We start from the raw sequence: 24,172 nt of genomic DNA, 5'->3' as shown, positions 1-24,172 counted from the left end.
ATGATTTTCTATAGAAAGTTATGAAGAGGGCTCCACAGACCAGGTAGAATGATGTTCTTCCAGTGGATTCCCCAGTGAGTACTGAGGGATTGATGCAGCATTAGGCTCTGCCCCTTTTTTAACAAGGATTCCAGTGATGGAGTATAGTAAGAAAATCTCTGGTGAATGGCTCTTGGCAAGCTTGAAACCGGCTTAGTACATGCATAAAAACCAAAAATGTCGGTGTAATCCCACAAAATCTAACCTTTTGTTTCAGTGCTTGGACGTGCACATTCTAAGGAAATGGACTTTTAAGAAGACACAAGGGTCATGAGTGAAATTGTACTGCTATTGATTGCATAAGCTTATTCAGATTGTAACAAAGATTTCATTTTTAAAATTAATGGAGGATTTGTTCATCAATAGCAAAAGGTTAACTGATACACTCAATAATTTTTAGATGAAGCCAATCATAGAAAAATAATGCAAGAAGTTTAATTAACCCTTTTTTTGGGAGAAAGGGGAATTAGGGGTCAATTTATTCGAAGGTAATTCAAACTTCTTTTTTCAAATTGTATGGCACAAAGGTAAGGAAGCTACAAAAGATTGCTTCGGAAATCTGGTTAGAGGAAGGTGGTGAAGGAATTGTATAGCCTCTGGCTTATTTGGCTCAAGGGTCTGTCCTGTAGTGGAAATCTGAAATTGATGGCCTCCATCGTTTTGGTTCCAGACCAGCAGAACTGCTTTACACCTGTTCTTGAAATTCCAGTTGCTTGCCTCCATCCTACTCCCACTCTAACCTCTTTGCCTCCTATAAGGTTCCAACAAAGCTCAATGTACACTTGGGAGAAAAGTACATCATAGCTCTTGGACATTTACACTGACTTAAGCAAGGGAGGCTGTTTATGCTGCTGTAAAATTAGTTCAGTTTTTCTCTCTGTAGACATTTCTTTTCAACTCTCCATCTTCTACTCCCTGCTTTCTCCATTCCTCTGCAGTCCTCTTGAAGGGTTATGGTCCTAAAACATTAAGTGTTTTTCTCTTCATAGCTGCATCCTGACCTGCATATCTATCACACTTTACTTTGTATTTTTTAATTTCTGGATGGCAGTTGTTTTTGCTTCCAAGCTATAGGATAAACTGTCCTTTTGAGGAGGGTTCTACATGTCGGGTCACATCAGCAGATATCTCTATTGGTAAAGTGTTGTGCATCTCTGCTCTAGGAGTTTGTATTCATTTCCAGACCATGCAGTGTGATGCAGTTCCCCGTAAGAAGGACCAAAAATGCACACTTTTAGAATCATTTCAATGTAGGTGCAACTTCAGTTCGTACTAATGGACCAAGGTTTTATAAAATATAGCAAAATGCCCACAAATGTTGCTTCCCTTTGAACTAAGCCTGTGCTTGCCGTGTGTTTTTATCTTTCTGGATAAAACCTGCTGCAGCCCCAGTAGGCTTTGGAGCAGGGCTGAGACACAGTGCTTATTACACAGACGTCATGCAACATAGGAGATGAGAGCAGAGCAGAATAACCCCACTTGCCAAACTCTTGGCAGAATTTTGATATCATTCTGACATACATGATTAGTCTTAGTCAGATTTCTATGCTTTCAAAGCACCATGGAAACAGCATGCAAACTATTTGGAAAAATATTATTTTAATTAATTAAAGAAATCATAATCTAAACACAAGGTATTCAAAGTCATATTTTTTGTAATCTGAAACGATTAATCTAATGAATCAATATATTAACTTCTCAGAAGTGCTTTTCTCCATTGAGGGAGAGCTGCTTGCCCCACTTCTGACCTGGTATAAATTGTTTCAGTAGATTTCCCCATTGTAAGTGTAAAGGAATCATATGAACTTTGAAGTTTAGTGATGGAGCATAGAAAAATATGTGAGCAGTTTAAGATTTTTACTAAAGGTATACATAGAAATTGTGAATTTGCTGGCAATTGTTTCAGATGCTGGCATCTCCTGCAATATCTGACTGATCTCCAGGGGAGGTTACAATTCTTCACCTGGGTGTTAATTCGTGAGAGGACAAATAACATAATACCATTATATCAGAGGAACAGGACATCCTAGTATCACACAATTATTTAGTTTTGAACATGCAGCCAGTTATTATGTAAACACATAGCGGCTAATCTGAAAGAGGTGAATGTCTCAGTGATGAGACTGTTCAGTGATGGCTAGAACTGGAATGTTGCCCAGGAAAATTTGCTGCTCTTTGAATTCTACTATGACAAAGTGAGCCTTTCAGCCACTTATCAGAGCGCAGTGTATGTAGCAATGCCAGATTCCCTTGGTGCTGCAGTGACCTGTCAGCCTGCATTACAAGGTGAGCTTCTGAACGAAGCATGATTTGAGTGTTGAGATTGTTGGCAGCTGAACCAAGCTGCCACATGCACCAGTGAAATACTGAGCTCATGAGTAACTTGTACTCATTTATCCAGAAAGGTTAATATTGTGCATTAAGTATAAAAGATTTTGCATTTAAATGTAAAAGCAATTTGATTTATTTACTCATATTGTGGTGTATTTTAATGCATTTCAAACACCATTCATTATTTTATATACTCATTTAGCAGATTCCCTGTGGCATTGCTCCTAAGTAAATTGATGTCAGGAAAATGTTGGTATTCCTTTGCTGTTAGCTATTTCTAAAACTCTGCCTGTAATAAAATGAATGGCCTGAACCTGCTGTAATTACTTTCATCCAATAGTGTGTGTATGACTGATGCACCATGGGCAAAAGACTCACCTCCTGTGGGACTGCCGCAAGTGCAATTTTAACTACTGTTTTGTCTATTACACACATCTCACTCCCCCTCTTGCCCTCCCCTCACAACCCTTCCTGTCATTCCTCTCACAGACTGTATAGTTTAGGCAGAGATTTTTGTTTTGTACAAGTTACTAATGGAAAGGGAGTTTGCAATGCAGCTCCAGGTAACTTTTAGGGCTGCAAATAATTATTAAGGATTTGGGCTGAGGAGTGTCAAATCTAGTTTAAATCAAAAAAATCAAGCAGTGGGAGGAATGAAAAGGACAGCTCAGGGGTATGAAGAGGAATGGAAAGAATTGTGCTGTAGGAACAACCTAAGTGAGAAAATCACCTTCTGACAGAGATGGACTGGTCGCAGAGAGATAAAGGTTAAAGAGCAGAGTAGGAAAGATGAATGCAATGAAATACTTTGACCACTCAAGATTTTATTCATCTTTCATATCTGCAGAAAAGTGTCAAGCAATGTTAACTGGTAATGGCTGGCAAATATCTGCACTGCAGTTCATTAATCCTATTCTATTCACCAGAAAGATAGGCTTGAAGGTTTAAGTGACCTGTACCCTTGGATTTCTGCTAAACTTTCTATTCAGTCTCCAATATGATGTGTACACATGAACTGGCAGAGTGCCACCTACCATGTTGGTAGATTTTTGTCTGATAACAGGACATCCAGAGCTCATTCCCAAAATGAGGATCATACATATGCAAGTAAGGAATATGACACCTGTCTGAAGCCCTCTGTTGCAGTGAATACTATCTGCATTCTGAACAACTTGATACATCCCACCAAATCATTGCAGACTTGACGCCAAAAGCATTTAGACTTTAGATCACCCCACTGGTGTCTCACCACTTTAATTTCCCTCTCCATCATCCAGCATTTTAAGCCTCCTATTTCTCCCTCTTGCTAATGCTTCACCTAATCACTCTATTTTTTAAGTACTTGAGAGCAATTATTAATGATGCAGAGACTGTTCGTCCAAGATCCCTATTGGGTTATAAATAATCTGTCTTCCATAGGTTTGACAGTGGTAATAAACTTGCTACCTCTTACTCTAGCTGCCAGTTTCATCTCCTGAAGAATGGTAAGTTTTGTTTTGCTGTACATCAAATATACCACGAGTTCCTGATTGGTATGTTCATTATGGTTCAGCAGCATTATTTTCCTCTGGTTCTCTGGTGACATGTATTGTGTGCTCTAAATCTTCTAAAGGTCTTTGCCAGATCTATAGCTTTAGTCACTTCTACACAATAAACTGTTTCATTGCATCCCTCATTTTTTTTTTCTTAGACTCCATGAGGTACTCAGTGTTGTGCAAGAGTACATTCAGTAGAATGACTTGCGTCTACTTTGTCTCTGGGGTACTCTTCTGAACTGCATGTTGGTATGTGAGTACATCTTGTTGAATTCACTGAATGATCATGGGAATCAAATCTGTATTTTGCCTGCTAGCAACAACAGTTATTGAAGAATGTGATTAGTTATTTGCAAAAGAATGAATCCTATAATGCCCACAAAATCCTAAAAAAAAAATTATATTTGTAATAAAGTACATCATACCCATACCTCCAACATTTACAGACATTATTAACTTTTTCACCGAGGCAGCACTAAAAATTTGTACATGCTCCAGATGTTAAGCTGTCCATTACAGAAAGTCATTGCCTAAAGCAGGGTTAGGGTTCAGTGAAAAGAACTGAAGTCTGATCTCCAGGATGATTGTTAGTGGCAATGTGCGATAATGAAACTTCCAGGTAAGCTTCACCAGTGGAATCCTTTTTGTATTTGCATTATATAATCTGATACACAGTTTAGATAAGTGCACAATCTCAATTCTTGATCTGTTTATCTTCTGTATCTTATAGAATTTGATAATAATCACTTAGTTGACAGCCGTTCGCAAGCTTATGGGTACTAAAACATGACTTTTCTTTTCCATTTTGGACATGCAGTAATGCTGCAGAATCTTCCTAATTTTTTGATCAGTTGTCATTTCAACTAGTAAGGCAGAACTTACTCCCTGGATTTATTTAAACTGATTTAATCTCCAAATTTCCAAATTTATTTTTAACTGACTTGAATGCAGTCCTTTCAACAATTTGTCATTATCACTTCTCAAATTTTGTTGCTGCATGAAGGGTCTTGTCCTACTGGTGGTTACCACCAGAAGATATTCCAAAGAACCCCCAAATTTTTAGAGAGGCTTTTAAAAGAAAAAAAAGTCTCATCATAACATATTGCAGTTTTTGTCTTTTTGAATTGCCAAGTTGATGTAAAAGTCAATGGACCAGGTGTTGAGTTTTAAGGGGAATTTTATGTTCGATCTTGCATAAAGACAAATGTTTGTGGATGTTGCAGCTTATAATTTATCTCAGGATATCTTTGCAGGAGGTGGTGGTTCTTAATACCATCCTCAATGCTCCTTCTCCCTTTTGAGTGATCATGGGCCTAAGTTTTGCAGGAATTAGTGAGGATGTTGCACTTCTAGAAGGCTTGGAGCACATCTTTGTATACTTGTATATGTCCACTTGGTAATCCTGTTCCACAGGAGAACTCAGAATGTCTGTTTCAGGATCTGCTATCAAGCATGCAACATAGCCTGAGACTAACTTAAGGTTACCAGGATGTTGGCCTAGAAATGGATGCTCACATTTGTTTGCAGCAATGATGTTGGCAGTAACACACAAAAATGCTAGAGGAACTTAGTAGGCCAGGCAACATCTAACAGAGTACGGCCAACATTTCAGGCTGACACCTTTTGGCCAGACTGGAGAAAAAACGCTGAGGAGTATGCTTTAAAGGTGGGGGGGAGGGGAGACAGAAGCACGAGGCGAGAGGTGAAACATGAAGGAGGATGGATGAAGTAAAGAGCTGGGAAGTTGATTGGTGAAAGAGATACGGGGCTGGAGAAGGGGAAGTCTACTAGAAGAGGACAGAAGGCCATGGAAGAATGAAAAGGGGGGGGGCGGGGAAGCACCAGAGGGAGACGATGCACGGGCAAGGACATAAGGTGAGAGAGGGAAAAGGGAATGGGGAATGGTGAAGGGGGGGCATTACTGGAAATGTTGGTAGTATTTCGTTTCAGTGATTTGTGATGTCTCATGCAGATAGCCAAGGTCTCAGGAGCAGATAGGTGGGCAAAAATCTCTGCTATTGGGTAGGTGTGTATATGCCAGACTAAGGTCTTGTTCTTGTACCAGTGTATTCAAGGTGGTGGTGAATTTTATCATTGATATACACTTTGAGAGGTGACCTCTGAGAGGTAGGAAAAAGCTACACATTTTCCAGGGTGCGTTGGGAGCCTTTATGGTTGGAGTACAAGATGGTGCAATGGTGGCTGAAAGAGGGCATTTTTATCTCGCAGATGAGTGCAAAACATACTTCACCGTGTGTGTACTAACACTATCTTGGAACTCAGTGCTGTAGCTTGACTACAGAGTTTGGGTGAACTTGATTCTAGAGCATAGTTGCATTTGATTGAATATTCAGAATCCATTAGTTCTGAAGATTGGCTCCACTCCCTTAAGAAGTTCAATGATGGTGAAGTGCAACATTACGAGAAAGACTGAGGGAAAGTGTTGTGCAATATTATAGTCATATTTGACACTGATTTTTTAATGAAATTGGTTCTGTTGTCAGCCTATTAGTATTATAGATCGCATTCTGTCATGAAGCAAATGAACAATGAAGGCAGATTTTTATTTTTATTTATTTGTAGCACAATATCAGGCAGTTCGGGTCCAAAAAGCCAGTGCCCCTCAATTATATCCATATCATTAGTTAATCTACTAACCCGTACATCTTTCCAGTGTGGGAGGAAACCCATGTAGTCACAGGGAGAACATCCCGTGCTGCCATATGGGCAGACAAATTTTGATGAGGTCATTCCAAATTCCCTCCTGACTGACCAAGGCCACATGACTAATGCATCTCCCTGCATTGTCTTGGAGTTGTCATGCTGTGACGATTACATTCACTATCTATAACTGAACAGAATCCATTTGAGGAGAAGTTGTTCAGCTGTTGGGTGTAGGGGACTTGAAGATAATCCTGAAGACGACTGACTTTCTCTGAGCAGACAATAGAGACCCTCTATGAAGTTATCAGAGTTGGACTTTTCTTCAAGTTTCAATGAGGTACATAGTACGGAAATAGACCATTAACCCCCAATCACCCATGTTGACCGAGATGCTTTTGACTTTGACCCATATACTATGTCTCTAAACCTTTCCTTTTCATGTACCTGCCATAATGCTTTTTAAACGCTGTAATTTTACCTTCCTCCATTACCTCATCTGACACCAGTATTCATATTCCTACTGCCTTCAATGTGAGAAAACTTGCCCTTCTCACCTTAAATCTATGCCTTAAATCATAGATGCTGCCTGGCCTGCTGCATTCACCAGCATTTTTTATGTGTGTTGCTTAAATTTATGCCCTTTTGTTTTGGACAACTTCCGTACGAAAAACATCATGACTGTCTATCCTGTGCCTCTCAAAATGTTACTGATAAAGATAGGTGTGATTACAGCATCTTTGAAATCCACCAGCATGTTCTCTTCCCTGATGTGGACATGAAGTTATTGGGATTTCAGCAGGAATGCCATTTGTTCCCAAGGTGGTAATACCTTAAGTGACCTTCCTAAGGTATAGCAGTAATAGATTGATGGTCAAATGCAAAGATCATGATATTAGTAGAGCAGCGGGCTAATTGCACAGCCTTGTGCTGCACCTGTGTTGGTGATTGTAGAGGAGATGTTGTTACCAATCCAAACTGACTGGGGTCTGCAATCAAGGATCCAGTTGCACAAGGAGATATTGAGCCTAGATTTTATTTCTTATTGAGGGGATGATGGGTAGTACTGAATGCTGAGCTGTAGTCAATGAAGAACATCCTGATATATGCATCTTCACTAGTGTTCTAGAGTTGAGTGATGAGGCAATGAAATCTGCTGTTGACCTGTAGTGACAGTAGACCAGTTGGACTACATCCAAGTCATTCCTCGGGCCGGTGTTGATTTGTTTCATCACCAACCTCTCAAAACATTTCATTTCATCACAGTAGATGCAAGTGCTACTGGACAACAGCCATTGAGGCAGATTACTAATTTGTTCTTGGGTACTGGTATAACTGAAGACTGCTTAAAGCAAGTGGGTACCTCAGACCGCTGAAGTGAGAGGTTAAAGATCTCAGTGAACACTCCAGCCAGTTGATCATTACGGGTCTTCAGACTCTGGCCAGCTACCTTGTCTGTGCCAGATGCTCTTTGTGGGTTCACCCTACTGAAATAAGCGCTCATTTGAGCCTCGTATACTGAAATCACAGGATCATTGGTATGGTGAGAGTTCGTGTTTTGGTAGTCAAAACGAGCATGAAAGGCATCGAGCTCATCTTGGAGCAAAACCTTGTCGTCACCTATGTTGCCTGATTTCACTTTATAGGTGGTGATAACATTCAAACACTGCCATAGTTGTCGAGCATACTTCAGTGATTCCAGTTTGGTTCGGAAATGCCGCTTTGAATATGAGATGGCTTTCTTGAGGTCATACCTGGACTTGGTCATCAGTCCTGAATACTACTGATCTGGTCCTCAGCAGATTCCGGATCTCTTAATTCATCCAGGGCTTCTGGTTGGGGAAAACTCTGAATGACTTTATAGGGATACAATTTTCTACAAATGTTTTCATAAAGTCTCTGACAACTATGGCATATTCATGGTGTATTCATGTAACGATGTCACAAAACATAAATGAATTTGAAAGGAAACCGACATATGAATCATGCATTTCTCTTTGTATATGTCTACAAGGCATGAATGAAATGTTTGTGACCAATTTTCAATTGCACACTTAGCAGCATAGCATGACCCAATCATTAGCTGCTGTGCAGCTTACTTTTTTAGTCAGTCGTCACCTTCATTGATTGTGAAGTGCTATCGAATGTCCTGAGGTTGTGCAGGTTGCTGTACAACTCTAAATTAAAACTAAGTGTTTAGTTTTTAAGCATTTCTCCAACTTGCAGGAGCAGTTATGAATTTATTTCATAATCGGAATGCCATCTTGAATTCTTTGCCGATTTAGTTATTTAACCATTCAGTTCATTACGACTGTGATGCACCTCGCAGAGCTATTCTCCTTCCTTTTGTTCCCTGGCAGCCCTGCCTCTATTTCCTTTGCATGTTCTCATCATCTGCACATCTACACTCAAAGAGTAATTTAGATAATCAATGAATTTGGGACATCGGACAAAGCCAAGGTATCTGATGAAAACTCACAAGGCAAAGATGCAGTTTAGCCTGGTCAGTATCCAAAGTCAGGATTGAATGTGGGTCCCTGCATCTGGCATAGCATCACTGTGCATTGCTGTTTATTTTTGTGGAAAATCTAATTTGCTTCCTGTGATATAGGAGGCTATTTAATCCATTCTGACAAAGGCCATTTGATATGAAACTTTAACTCTGTTTCACTTTCCTCAGGTACAGCCTCACTTACTGAATGTTAACAAGATTTTCTGTTCTTATAATATAACACTATTATTACTTTCCTCCAAAATACTGCTTGAGCTGCTGAGATAAGCTGCGTTCATTTTTCTCGTCCAGCTGAGTTTCCTTTGTTCCAAGCAAGTAACAGGTTTTTTATGTCTGCAATATTGTTTACAGGTTGACCTATTTCAGAATCCTGTGCCCCATTGTTCTTTGGCATTAACAGCACTTATTTGCAACATAACTCATTAAAAGTTATGTTGAACTGTTGTCTTCCTGTGATTGTTGTGCATAGAGTAGGAGTCCCATTTTTGCCAGATTTCCATGAGTGATTTTGTGCACATTTCCAATTTGTTTATAACATTTATTTCTTTTGGACTTTGCATACCAGAAGTGCAACACCAGCTGTAACATGGGAACAAGGCTCGCACTGCCAGAGAACCTCGCTATCTTGGGCAAGTTGAAACAGATTTTGGATGAGCTAAATTCATAGTTCTACCTGGTTTTGTTGCCTTACACTAGTGGTCACCAACCTTTTTAAGCCCAAGAGCCCCTACCTCGACCTCAGTGAAAGGCAAGATCTACCTACTAAATCATTCAGAGAAAAAACAGCTCAGATTGTACTTCCAATTTGAGGCCTTTTATTTGGGTGAATTGTATTTGAATTACGCAAAATACTTCTGTCAAACTTTCAAATTCAAACAAGAAAACACTGTAACTAGCATATCAAACAGGCCATAGCTGTCTTTCTTTAAGAATATTACAATACTTCACACCTTTACTTCTAAGTTTCATTATTTAATTTTATTTCAACACAAAAAATAAAGGAATAAAAATTGACTGTTGCACTCAGTGTGATGACTGGGGCTGAATACTTTCTGCTAGTTCCCTGAAATTTGGCTCATAACTACAGACAGCCAGTCTGAGACAGTCTGTGAGGTGTTGGGTTGCCAACTGTCCCGTATTCCCCCCGCTAAGGTATAACGTTCCTATGAAACCTTTCATGCCGAAATGCTTTACGCCGAAGAAGCAATTACCATTAATTTATATGGAAAAAAAATTTTGAGCTTTCCCAGGCCCAAAAAAAAACCTACCAAATCATACCAAATAACACTAACATATAGTAAAAGCAGGAATGATGTGATAAATACACAGCCTATATAAAGTAGAAATAATGAAAATTAAGCAAAAACTGATTGGTGGGGTAAAGAATAGAAATCGGCACGTACGTGCATGCACAAATATCCCAGGATTTGACTGCTACTTTTGTCCGTTATTTGGGAGTGAGAAAGTTGGCAACCCTAGTGGGGTGTCTGTCAGTAAGTCAACTCTTGTACTTAGATTTAATGATTTTCATCTGTGAAAATGCAATTTCACATAGATAAGTTGACCCGAAGTAGGCACTGACTTTTAGTGGTTTAAAACCAATGCGCACACCGCGCATTACTGGACCCCATCAGTAGTAATTGCCACCAGTTTATGAATGGGGATGTCATTTTCACAGACATATTTTTTAAAACTCATTGTAAATATCCTCACCTCTTGTTCTTTCCTTTAATTGCAAAAGAGTGAGGAAGTCCTCCTTTGTTGTAAAATCCTGGAAAGCCATTCTGACAAATACAGCAAGCTGAGCTGTTTGCATTACATCCAGGGATTCGTCGAACTGTAGTGAAAAAAATATTTACGTCCTCTGACGGTGACTCTACCCTCCTTGTCACTGTTGCAGGGCTAAGCAGTATATTACGTACTGCGGTTGTGACGCCATTTTTGTTTTTAAGGTCATCAGAAACAGTCTCTGCAGTAATTACCATTGCTTCCTTGAATAAATCGCCATCTGTAAAAGGCTTCTTGTGTTCAGCCAAAAGGTGACTTACACGAAATGATGCTTCAATAGCAAACTTATTTTGAGCAGCATGTTTTGTGAAAAACGATTGCTGGGCCTTCAACCCCGATTTCAGCTCAACTTTCCAGGCACGAATTGCGCTCTTTGGGGGGTAGGTGTCTTTAAATTCCTGGTGTTTGGTGTTGCAGTGCCGCTCCAGATTCCCTCTTTTAGTCGGTGCTTTTGTTTGGTGGCACAACATACATACACACTTGTCTTTCACCAAGGTAAATGGAAATTCCTCTTCCCATTCTGGATGAAATTTGTATGTTTTCGCCTTCTTTCGTGGAGCCTCCGCTATGCTATCAGGATATCATGAGCGATTGCCAATTGCGTCACCTCTGATCTGAGCCGACATTTACGTGCCGGGCAGCACCTAATTAATTAGCTTGTTTATTTCGGCTTTTTTTCATAAAAATGGGCTGTGTGCATCCCGACTACCGCTGCACCACTGCCTGCTTTGCGGCCCAGAGGTTGGGGACCTCTGCCGTATATTGATGTTTGCGACAGTCAGTACTCATATCCCTAATCTGATTGGTCACGTTGATGCAGCACAGGCTACGCTGAAAATGTGGTGCATGGCGGGGGAACTATACACATGTGCACTGGGCAGAAAGAATGGAACTAAACCCCCGCAACCCAGAAACAATCTCTCTTTACAAAGAGCTTTTTAGCGAAAATATTGCTAAATTACCATTATCCTAATTAGTATTACTTACTTTTATAATGCTCACATTACAACAGTATTTGTGTATTTATTTTTGATTTTTCTTCGGGAAAGTCTGAAAGATCGACCAGTCGATCGTGATCGACGGGTTGGCGACCCCTACCTTACACAAATAGTGCAATAGTCTTTGAAAAAGGCTTAAAGCTCAAAAGAGCATATAAAGATGATTAAAACACTATTCTGTTATCAGTATATGTGCTTTTAAGGACTGAGTGGAGAACAAAATGGTAGCTAACATTGCTCTGCATTAACAAGCATCTGTGTGGGGATTATTAACAAGATGTGTTATTGAGAACCTAGTCCTGTATTGTTGTAACCACTGCAGTTCTTGTTTCAGACATAAAGAAAAATGTATTACAAATTAAATGATTAGTGATAAATCTATCATAATAGATACATACATCTTGGATCTTAGCACATATGGTGAACTGAATATTCTTCCAGCTGTAAATTTTTATAATTATAAATATTTGGAGGAAGTAATTGTGTACCTTTACATTTTAAATTTAATGGATCAATTTTTAGCACTTCAGTACTTGCCAGACGTGTGATTTCCTAATGCAGGCAGTGGTTTTGCCCAACAATAATGTTACTTAATAGGCCTGTCATTACTGCAAATTGAAGCTCACATCCTGCCCCTAATTCAACCAGAATTAGCATGTGAATCCGGTGGCTGAAATCCTTTACCTTCTGACGGTCACAGAATTAGATGGCAGTCCATTAGGGTTTGTTTGTGTTTTTATATAATATTTTTATTTTCACAAATGGATGAAAACATTGAAGTCCTTGTCTCAATGTGTTAGTTGGACTTCTTTTGTGGTCAGCTCATCATCTGATTCTGATAACAAAAATATTTGAAAGTGAACATTGTTGTGATCACTGCAAAAGAGAATTAGCTGCTTTGTTTAGTAATAGAAAAAAAGATGGGAATTTGCAAGTGAGTGCTCTCTGAAGTCTCCTTCCCTTGACTGAAGGACATGCCAGTCTGCAGAGGAATGTTGGTGATTAGCAGTCTTTTCATCAGGCAGCAAATGCAAATATGTAATTATTTCTCTATTATACTGATGTTTATGGAACTTTCAAATTTACTCTATTTTAACACCATGCAGTACTCAGGCAGAAAAATAATGGTGTTCAAATCCTAAAAGCAGAGTGGTTTACGGATTTAAGGAATTTGATTGTTTTATCAAAGAGTTCTTTTGTTTGCAGCCCAAAGAAGTATAAAACTCAAAGTAAATGTATTATCAAAATGCGTATATGTCACCATTTAGATCCTGAGATTCACTTTCTTGAGGACATGCTCAATAAACCCATAATAGAATAATAACCATAATAGAACCATTGAAAGGCTGCACCAATTTGGACATTCAACCAGTGTGTAAAAGACAACAAACTGCAAATACAAAAATAACATTAATAATAATAAATAAATATACAGTAAATATAGAGAACATGACATGAAGAGTCCTTGAAAGTGAGTGTACAAGGTGAGAGAACATTTCAGTGATGGGGCAAGTGAAATTATTTTCTTTGGTTGAAGAGCTTGATGGTTGAGAAGTAATAATTGTTCCTGAGCCTGCTGATGTGAGTCCTGAGGCTCCTGTACCACCTTCTGATGGCATCAGTGAGAAGAGAGCATGACCTGGCTGGTGGGGGCCCCGATGATGGACGCTGCTTTCCTGCGACATCATTTTGTGCAGATGTCCTCAATGCTGGGGAGATGGCATCTGCTGGAGACCTGTTACTCCAGTAGGCAAATTGGAGCAGATCAAGTCACTTCTCAGGCAGGAGTTGATGTGCTTCATCATCAGCCTCTCAAAACGCTTCATTGCTGCAGATGTAAGTGCTATACAGGAGGATAGTCACTGAGGCAGGTTACCATGTACTTCTTAGGCACCGGTGTATTTGAAGCCTGCTTGAAGCAAGTGGGTACCTTGGACTGCCAATTGAGAGGTAAAAGATCTCAGTGAACACTCCAGCTAGCTGACCAGCTCAGGTTTTTAGTGCTTGGCCAGGTGTCCTGTCTGAGCTGGATGCTTTTCGTGTGTTCACGCTCCTGAAAGCTGCTCGTATATCGGCCTCAGAGACTGAAATCACAGGATTATTGGGGGCCTTGGGAGTTTGTGATGGTTCCTCAATCTGTTGTGAAGCAAGTTTATTTTTACTGAAATGGAGAATAATCAGCTTTTATTTATTAATAAACAAGGTTGAGGAAGTGATTGGGCATTCTACTCGTGCACCATCAAAAATGTATCAAATTGTGAAGAACTTCAACCAGGGAAAGCGACTATTACAACATTTGCACCACTCAATAAAAATGAAAGACTTGCATTTTTTAAGCATCTTCACAACCTCAGACTGTGTCAGCCTTGCTTCCTTCTATCTTGCATTATAACTACTTCCTTGGTTGCAATTCTACATATCTGCATTCACTGCAAAGCAACAAGATTATCTGTTACACTGGTCTGAGGCAATGAGTTAGGCTACTGAGAATAATGTTTGCACATAATTCCAAACATTGCCATGGGGTCTTCTATGTCAGTCTGAAGACAAGTTCAGTTTGATATCTCATCTGAAAGATGGCTTCTCAGATGCCATACATTACCAGTGGTAAATCAGAGTGTTCTCATTGTTCGGAGCTCTGGAATGGAACTATACACATGTGCACTGGGCAGAAAGAACGGAACTAAACCCCCGCAACCCAGAAACAATCTCTCTTTACAAAGAGCTTTTTAGTGAAAATATTGCTAAGTTACCATTATCCTAATTAGTATTACTTACTTTTATAATGCTTACATTACAACAGTATTTGTGTATTTATTTTTGATTTTTCTTCGGGATCTACTGGGAAAGTCTGAAAGATCGACCAGTCAATCATGATCGACGGGTTGGCGACCCCTACCTTACACAAATAGTGCAATAGTCTTTTAAAAAGGCTCAAAGCTCAAAAGAGCATATAAAGGTGATTAAAACACTATTCTGTTATCAGTATATGTGCTTTTAAGGACTGAGTGATTTCATAAACAAAAAATAAAATCTAAGGAAGCAACATGTTTGAAAAAATTTGTTACACCACATCATTAACACCTGAAAGGAGGGACCTGGATGCCTAACCTTGACATTCTAAGGTATCACTGTCAAATTCCTTACCACTGCATTAATTGTGAAATAACCAAACCGGCGTTGGAAAAACAAGTGTTAACAAGATCAGGTCAGAAGTCAAGTATCATGCAGGAGGAGTTCACAACTCTTAACTCGAAATTGTTCTACCACTTACAAATAAAGCTGTTGAGAAATGTTCCCCATATGTTTACATATTCCAAGAACAAAATCCTCAGTGCCTTCCAAAAAAAATCATCCATTGCTTGAACAAATGAGGCTGCACTGTGTATCTGCGAGATCAACTCAAGCATATCTGTACAAAGGAGCATGTTTTGAAAAAATAACTCATGCACCCAGACTAGAAGACGTTGAGCAGTATCCTGACCCAAGTAGAAACTATCAAAAGGAATTAAGTTTCACAGATTGAAGGAGCTGACCTTGCAAATAAAGTTTAAGTAACAAAAGTGTAATAAAATTCATATCCCACAACCACTTATCAGGCTTTTAGTGCGTGTCAATGTAGTTAGAACCATTCATTTTAAATGGGACTTTAATGATGCACAAATTGCTTCGGTAACATGGATCTCACTGTGGACTTGCTCCTTCAAATGCCATTCTCCCCTTACATCATCACCATGAAATCAGAAAAAATACATCAAAGAAATGGATAGATTAACTTGCATTTATATGATGCCTTACTACAATCTCTCAGAATCATTCCAAAGGGACTCGTATTTAATCACGAACACAAAAAAATTTGCAAATGCTATATAATCATTCATACTGAAGTGCAGAAGTGTATGTTCTAATGTGAATGGAAATGGCAACATTTTTGTGTTAATTTTTAGTCCTATTATCAGTTGAAGAACATTTGCTTGTTTGCTAGATTTCTTAGTTCTTTGCGTAATGACACGGAAACATGTTACAGATTAGCTAAATATTGGTTCTGAATATTTCTTTCACCCCAAAATGCCGGTAGGTAGATTTAGTTGGATTTCATCTTTAAAACATTCTTCCTTATTGTATAGAAAAGCTAGAATGAAATCACAAACAATAACATTTTACTGATTTATTCTGATTTCTATCTCATACTGTGCCAGATATTATCTCAGGTCTCTGAATCAAAAAGGTGGTGGGCTAAATCCTGGTTTGCCAGATATTAACTCGGGCCTCTGAATCAAAAGGCCTAGGAATTTGGAGAAACAAGAAACTAACTTTTATTGGATATAATACGTTTTGCTGCTGATGCTTTGCAATAGTTTAACTAAGCTAAAAATGTGTTATTGATGACTTTCATTTGCAACTAATGTCTGAGGTTTCTAGCTTAAGTATCCAACATTAATCAGCCAGCATTGATGGATTCCAGTTGACCTGATACCATTTCTCCATGATTGCAGTGGCCTGGTGAAACCTTTTCCCATGCTCATCATTGACAGTGCATCTTTGCCATAGAGGGAGTACAAAGAAGGTTCACCAGATTGATTCCTGGGATGGCAGGTCTTTCATATGAAGAAAGACTGGATGAACTGGGCTTGTACTCATTGGAATTTAGAAGATTGAGGGGGGATCTGATTGAAACTTATAAGATCCTAAAGGGATTGGACAGGCTAGATGCGGGAAGATTGTTCCCGATGTTGGGGAGGTCTAGAACGAGGGGTCACAGTTTGAGGATAGAGGGGAAGCCTTTTAGGACCGAGGTTAGGAAAAACTTCTTCACACAGAGAGTGGTGAATCTGTGGAATTCTCTGCCACAGCAAACTGTTGAGGCCAGTTCATTAGCTATGTTTAAAAGGAAGTTAGATATGGCCCTTGTGGCTACAGGGGTCAGGGGGTATGGAGGGAAGGCTGGGTTCTGAGTTGGATGATCAGCCATGATCATAATAAATGGCGGTGCAGGCTCAAAGGGCCGAATGGCCTACTCCTGCACCTATTTTCTATGTTTCTATGTTAAGTGGGAATGCAGAAAACAAATCTTTGGTGACATGTTGCACTTCATGGTTTGTATGCTTGAAGCATGTTGTCAGCCAGCTGCATGTAGTTTGGTGCTCTGTAGTTGTCAAGAAAATTTTCAACAATTCCAAAATATCAATGCCTTTCACAGATTTGGTGGTGAATCTGTAGAATTTGTTGCCACAGGTGGCTGTGGAGGCCAGGTCATTGGGTATACTTAAGGCAGAAGTTGATAGATTCTTATTTGTCAGGGTATGAAAGGATTTGTGGAGAAGGTAGGAGACTGAGGCTGAGAGGGAAAATAGATCAGTAATAGAGCAGACTAAATGGGCCAAATGGCCTAATTCTGCTCCGGTAGCTCATGGTCAAACAACGCCCTTGAATACCTCCAATGTGATTTTCTTCAGTCCCACCCGAAGTTCTTCGAATTACCTTTCATTGATGACCTGTTTGATTTTTGAACCAAAAAAATGCCCCCCTTAACCACAGTATCAGTTATTCTGACTTGAATTATGAACTGAAATAACAAATGTATGCATTTTTAAAAAACATGGTGCATGATAGGAAAATTTCGTGATTAGCAGCTCAAGATCCATAAAATACACCCAAAAGTATTCGGGAAGCAAAATCTTTGTTGTCCAGTGTAATACATTTCCGCTAGGCCTTTTAGTTTGGAAGCACAGACAGCTCTGTTAACTGTTCAAGCTTGACTTGGAGCAATTGTCAACAAAAATCCCCAGCTGGAAATCACTGGAGAAAAGATTATTATTGGAGATGGTTGGATACAGAGCAAAAGCAAGGAGCTTGTATTGCAATGCCCAAGTGCTGAGGTGATATATTTCCAAATAACCGCAGGCATCTTCTTTGAGGTTTTCTCTCAGTTTGCATTGACTTCACTTTTGCTGGAGCAAACTGATCCTATACACAGCTGAGTGGTGAAACTGAAAGGAGTCATGCTTATCTTGCCAAGATATACAAATTCAACTGTTTTTTTGTCATTTATTTTTGAATGAGACATATTGAGGCAATTTTCAGTTTGGTTGTACTTGATCTATACTGGAACGCTTTGATAGGACGATGAAGTCTTCGGCACTTCTGTCAAGATGACACTCATGGTCTTTACAGTATCCAGCTTACTCAGCTTTTTAGATGAAATGTTTGGTTTGAGAACAGACATATTGTAGTGTTTTGCATTGCTGGTGGACGCCAACATGGATCTTTGCATGACATTTTAATTATGATTACTCTTAAGTTTCTTCTGTTCTCCATCATCGTTAATGGTGAAAAATGTACTCAGTTTCCTCAACTTTCAAGTTAGTTATTTAGCTGCTAAGCATCATTGCTGTTTACAATTGGACATGGCAGAAATGCAGAGCTTTGATTTGATCTATTGGTTGTGGTAATAATAGCTTAGTTTGCAGCATGCTGCTTCCACTATTCAGTGTGCAAATTCTCCTGTGCTGTACTTTGCTAGGTTGCCACCTCATTTTTCATTATGCCAAGTTCTACTCCTGGAATGCTCCTCGGTGATTGCTGGAACAAGGTTGATTGCTCGCTATGTGTTTATTGTGGAGTGATGAATTTACTGGGCCAATTATGACAGAATATATTTCTGTTGTTCTTGCTGTCTCAGAGCCTCATGGGTTCCTAGTTTTAAGCTGCTAAATCTGTTCTGTATCTATTCCATTTAGCACAGTGGTAGCAGCACATGAATTCTGTGTGAGAAACAGATTTGATTTCTACATAAGTTATCAAATAATTATCAGGGACAAATGCAACCACGGCAAAGTGTGGTGAGGGCAAGCAAGTCTGTCCCCCTTCACAACATCCTCCAAAAACCCAGTCTGGCAGCGAGTCATTAAGGTGCTTTGAACCTAAGACTGCTGACAGCGTTTCCTTTACAGAATACGTTTGTGGTAGTATTTGATCTGGATGACATTCACTGAGGAATATCGATTCATTAACTCTTTTAACTGTAGATTTACTAAGGGAAATTCATTCCAAAATGGCAGTACCAAGTGAAGAATATGACCAATGGTGAGGACTATTATTAATCTTGGGAAATGAAGCAACAATAGATTTGGATATATGAACACTAATACGAACTTACTAAGTAGGTGCAGGAGCAGGCCACTTAGACCCTCAAGTGTATTCTATCATTGGATAGACTGTGACTTCTGTGATGGTAACTGCAACTCTCCATGTCCACAAGCAGTAATGTTTGATTCCCTTATTTACCAAGTATCTGTCTATCTTATCTTTAAAATACCTTGAGATTCTGCTGCCACTGTCCTGTGGAAAAGAGATTCTCAAACCTCTGAGAAGAAATGTTGCTACATCTGTATTAAGTGGGCAAACGTAGACAGGTGCCTCCCCAGTTCTAGATTTGCCCACAAAAACAAAATAATCTCCACATCCATTCTGTCAGTACACCTTGGACATTATATCTTTCATTTAAATACTTTTTCATTTTAAACTGCAGCAGATACTCTGGCCTAGCCAACCTTTCCTTATAACAGAGCCATCACATGAATTTGTCAAATTATATAAAGTTAGGTGAACATGGAAAATTTAATTAAGTCTTAATTTTACTGGAGGCAGAGTACAGAAAAAGAAGTTGAATTGAACCTTTTCATAGAGCACTATTTAAACCTCAGCTTATGTATTATATTCTGTTCTGAGCATCATATGTTGGAGAGGATAATGCTAACAAGATTGGCTTTTATTGCTTTTATTGCTCTTATGGAGCTGGACCAATTTCTGGTGGAATGTTTGTTTTTCTGTCCACACCTTATAGCACATTAGGCAGGGACCTTGCCATTTCTTTACCATTTTTTCAGTTTTTTACGAGGCTGAGTTGCTAGCTCGATGGATGGAAAATGTGCAAGGAGCTGGTCGGATTCAAACTCAGGGCCGCTTTTTCCAAACTCTGATGCGGATGCCACTACACCACCAACTGGCATTCTGGTAGATTTACTCCTATAATATTGTTACATAGGGGCTTTCATGATTTGAACCTTTTGACAGTGAGGCAATAGCAAAATATTTTTAATTAGGGGTGAGGTTCTTTTGGACGGGAAGCTGGAGGAGGTGATGTTCCGTTGTACTTTTGCTCATATTGGTGGGAGAGAGAAATGGATTTGGAAGGCTTTGATAAAGGGTATGGAAATTATTTTCCAGAATGATGTCAGTAGTGATCTGTTCTGAAGAGACTGAAGAAGCTAGCATGTTCTCAGAAAAGAGAAAAGAAGCTGTCAAGGTAATGAGTAGTTTTGATAGAGTACATAATTTCATCTGTGGGGAAATAAAAAAAGAAGAATGATTACTGAAAACAATTATTATAGGATGAGACTGAGTCAAAATGGATTATTGAATGTGAAAACCCTTTAGGTTAATGTTTTTAGAGGTTATAATCTAGCTGAATACAGTTAAGGTGATGATTATGTCTTTCAGTGGACTTTCAATCAAGGGTCACTAAAATAAATTAGAATAGCTAGGAACAACAGGAATTCTGCAGATGCTGGAAATTCAAGCAACACACATCAAAGTTGCTGGTGAACGCAGCAGGTCAGGCAGCATCTCTAGGAAGAGGTACAGTTGACGTTTCAGGCTGAGACCCTTCGTCAGGACTAACTGAAGGAAGAGCTAGTAAGAGATTTGAAAGTGTGAGGGGGAGGGGGAAATCCAAAATGATAGGAGAAGACAGGAGGGGGAGGGATGGAGCCAAGAGCTGGACAGGTGATTGGCAAGGGGAATATGAGAGGATCATGGGACAGGAGGCCCAGGGAGAAAGCAAGAAAATTCCCAAAGCAACTTGCCAAAGTGAATTGGATTAAATACCTGTAGGACAACAATTATGGCTGATTGAGAAAGAGCAGTCAAATGGAACCAATTGTACAATACTTTTGAAGAACTGTTACTGGCTCAATCATCAGAATGGGCTCCTGATGTGCTTACAATTCAATGATTAATTCTGATGTTTGGATTCTTCAAATGCACTTTTGTTGGGCAAAGTTCCCAATGTCAACTCTAAAGATTACCTTTAAACTATTGACAACTAATGGTGTCGATGACCTGGACTTTGCTGGTAATAACTAGCAGTTTTAGACTCATATGCATATATAAAAGTCCAAACTTATTATTTGGGTTTATTAAATCAATATGTGGATGGTCCAATAAGAGGAGGTGTCATATTGGACCTGCTGTTGGGTAATGAGCCTGGCCAGGTGACTGACCTTTCAGTGGGTGAGCAGTAATCCGTTAGGGCACAGTGACCGTAACTCCTTAGGTTTCAGGATAGCTATAGATAAGGATAGGTATAGTCCTTGCTGGAGAGTGTTAAGTTAGTGTAGGGCATTAGGCAGGAACTAAAAAGAGTTCATTGGGAACACCTTTTTTCTGGCAAGAACACATCAGACATGTGGAGGGTATTTAAGGCAGGGGTCCCCAACCTTTTTTGTACTGCAGACCGGTTTAATATTGACAATATTCTTGCGGACCGGCCGACCGGGGGGGGGGGTGGGGGGCGGTGGGTGTTAATCACGACCAGAATATAGGTGATAAGTCAACTATAAGTCACTTGTAAGTGGCTAATACACTCAATTTTGTTTCTAAAGGGGTTTATCTAACGAATTAAATATTAAACCCACAGCGCATATTTTCCTCGCATGAATATAGTGATAAGTCAATTATAACAGTGATCCCAAACCTCTGGGCCGCAGACCGATACATTGCCGTGAAGAATGCAGCAGTGCAGCGGTAGCCAGAATGCACCCAGCACATCTTTAAGAAAAAAGCTGAAATAAACAAACTAATTGATTAGGTGCTGCCCAGCACATAAATGTCGGCCCAGATCAGAGGTGACGCAATCAGCAATTGTCTCTGATCTGGGCCAACATTTATGTGCCGGGTGGCACCTAATTAATTAGCTTGTTTATTTCGGCTTTTTTCTTAAAGATGTGCTGGATGCGTTCTGGCTACTGCTGCATTCTTTGCAGCCTGGAGGTTGGGGACCACTGAATTATAAGTCACTTATGAGTCAATAGCATCATAACATTTTAAGTAACGCTTGGATATTAAACACACAGCGCATATTTTCCTCGTATGAACATATAAAATCATTGCAACACACCAATATCGCTGAATCAGTGGGAGCCCTGGGCTTGTTTTCCTGTAACAAGACAGTCCCATCGAGGGGTGATGGGAGACAGCGATACTCAAAGGGGGTTCTTTATGTCCAGTCTATTTGGCAATTTAGTTTTCGTTTCATTCATTGCAGAAAACTCTGCTTTGCAGCGACATGATGTTGGAAATGGAAGCAACGTTTTCAGTGCTTTCGTGGCTATCTCAGGATATTCAGCCTTGACTTTGATTCAGAATGCCGGCAGAGATATTATGTCAAACATACTTTTCAGCCCACTGTCATTTGTAAGCTCGAGGAGTTGATGTTTTTCCCGCGCTGACATGGATGATTCACCGGAGACATTCACAAATGCGTCACCTTAGGTCATTTGTGTCTTGGGCCACTGATGACCTCATGTGTGTTAAAGTTCAACAGTGAGCATGACAGGGAATGAGGAAAGGTGCAGCTGACTCATATTGTTTCATATTGCCAAATCATATCGTTTCCTCGTGGCCCGGTAGCACCTGCTTTGCAGCCTGGTGGTTGGGGATCACTGATTTAAGGTCAACAGCACAGAGTACAAGAAAGGTATGTTCCTGTTAGAAGGAAGGAGAAGGATGGAATGATTAGAGATCCTTGGATGTCCAGAGAGGTGATGAATTTAGTTAAGAAGAAAAAGGAAAATTATGTAAAGCTTCAGAAGTTAGGATCAAACAGAGCACATGAGGATTAAAAATAAGCCTGAAAAGAACTGAAGAAGGGAATTGGGAAAGCCAGGAGAGGCCATGAAAAGCCCTTGGCAAGTCAGATTAAATGAATCCAAGGCATTCTGTAAATACATCAAGAGCACAAGGATAACTAGGGAGAGGGTAGGAGCACTCAAGGATAAAGAGAGGAACATTTGCTTGGATGTGGAGAACGAAGTGAGGTGCTTAATGAGTACTTTGCTTCAGTATTTACCAAGGAACAGGACATGAAGTGTATAGATATGTTAAGGTGTTTGGAGGTCAAAGAGGAGGAGGTGTTGGCCTCCTAATATTAAAGTGGATTAAGTCCCCAGGACCTGATGGGATTTACCCCAGGTTATTGAGGGAGGCAAGGGATGAGATCACCGGGGCCTTGAACAGTAGCTTTGTGTCCTCTCTCTACACAGAGGTCCCAGAGGACAGGCAAGTGGCTAATGTTATACCTCTATTTAAGAAGTGAACAAGAGAAAATCCTGGGGACTATAGACCATTGACTCTCACATCAATTGCAAGGAAATTGCTGGAGAAAATTCTTAGGGATAGGATATATGAGCACTTGGGAACCCTTGGTCTAATTAGGGAGAGCCAGCATAGCTTTGTGTGGGGCAGGTCATGACTTGCCAACTTGAGTTTTTTGACAAGGTGACGAGAAATATTGATGAAGGTAGAGCAGAGGATGTTGCTGTGCATAATGCTTTACGATTCAAGAAACTGGTGTTCAATTCCTGCTATGTGTAAAGAGTTTGTACATTCTCCTGTGACCACATGGGTTTCCTCCGGGTGCTCCAGTTTTCTCCCACAGTCCAAAGATGTACAGGTTGGTAGGTTAATTGGTCATTGTAAATTGCCCCATGATTAGGCTAGGATTAAATTTGGTGATTTTTGGGCGATGCGACTTGTAGGGCCAGATGGGCCTCTATCAATAAAATAAAATAAAGATGCATCCAGAGCAAGAAACACGAAATGCCGGAGGAACTCAGCAGATCAGACAGTATCTATGGCAAAGAATCATTTTGAGCTAAGACCCTTCATCGGGACTGTGCTTTATGTGTTTAAGTATTCATAGTTTTAATTTTTATATAAATTTTATCTCTGACACTTACAATTATTCATTCCAAAATGTTGCTGCAAAAGCTGATGAAGGTTTACAGAGTAATTCCATGCATTCTGTTTTGCTCATGCTGCCTAAGTGTGTCATTTGAGGTCCCACCAATGCTCAGGCAATATTGTCAGACCATCTTGGCAAAACCAGGTAAAATTGAGGTGGGGGATGTGAAAAGTGAGGCTCCACGTGAATAAATCTGGCAACTAACCCTCCAATCACTGCAGTCAAGATGCCAAACAACCAGTGTATATGTAATTCTATTGGTTTTCAAAAGCCCCCAAGCCTT

General features: G+C 39.8%; 1 protein-coding gene across 3 annotated transcripts in view; it reads left to right on the top strand.

Annotated features, from left to right (window-relative positions):
- xkr7b (XK, Kell blood group complex subunit-related family, member 7b) overlaps positions 1 to 24,172 on the top strand; it is a 253,261-nt gene that overhangs the window by 106,137 nt on the left and 122,952 nt on the right. Inside the window, exon 1 of one of the 3 annotated variants that reach the window (XM_063030582.1) lies at positions 4,110 to 4,158. The exons of the other annotated variants lie outside the window; for them this stretch is intronic. Coding sequence (XP_062886652.1) covers positions 4,157 to 4,158 — 2 coding nt within the window. The 5' untranslated portion in view covers positions 4,110 to 4,156. Of the gene's footprint in view, positions 1 to 4,109; positions 4,159 to 24,172 lie in introns of those variants that run through there. 3 annotated transcript variants of the gene reach the window in all.

Source organism: Mobula hypostoma, chromosome 2, assembly GCF_963921235.1.
Source record: "Mobula hypostoma chromosome 2, sMobHyp1.1, whole genome shotgun sequence".
NCBI classification, from domain to species: Eukaryota; Metazoa; Chordata; class Chondrichthyes; order Myliobatiformes; family Myliobatidae; genus Mobula; species Mobula hypostoma.
This window is presented reverse-complemented; position numbering and strand designations above follow the sequence as displayed.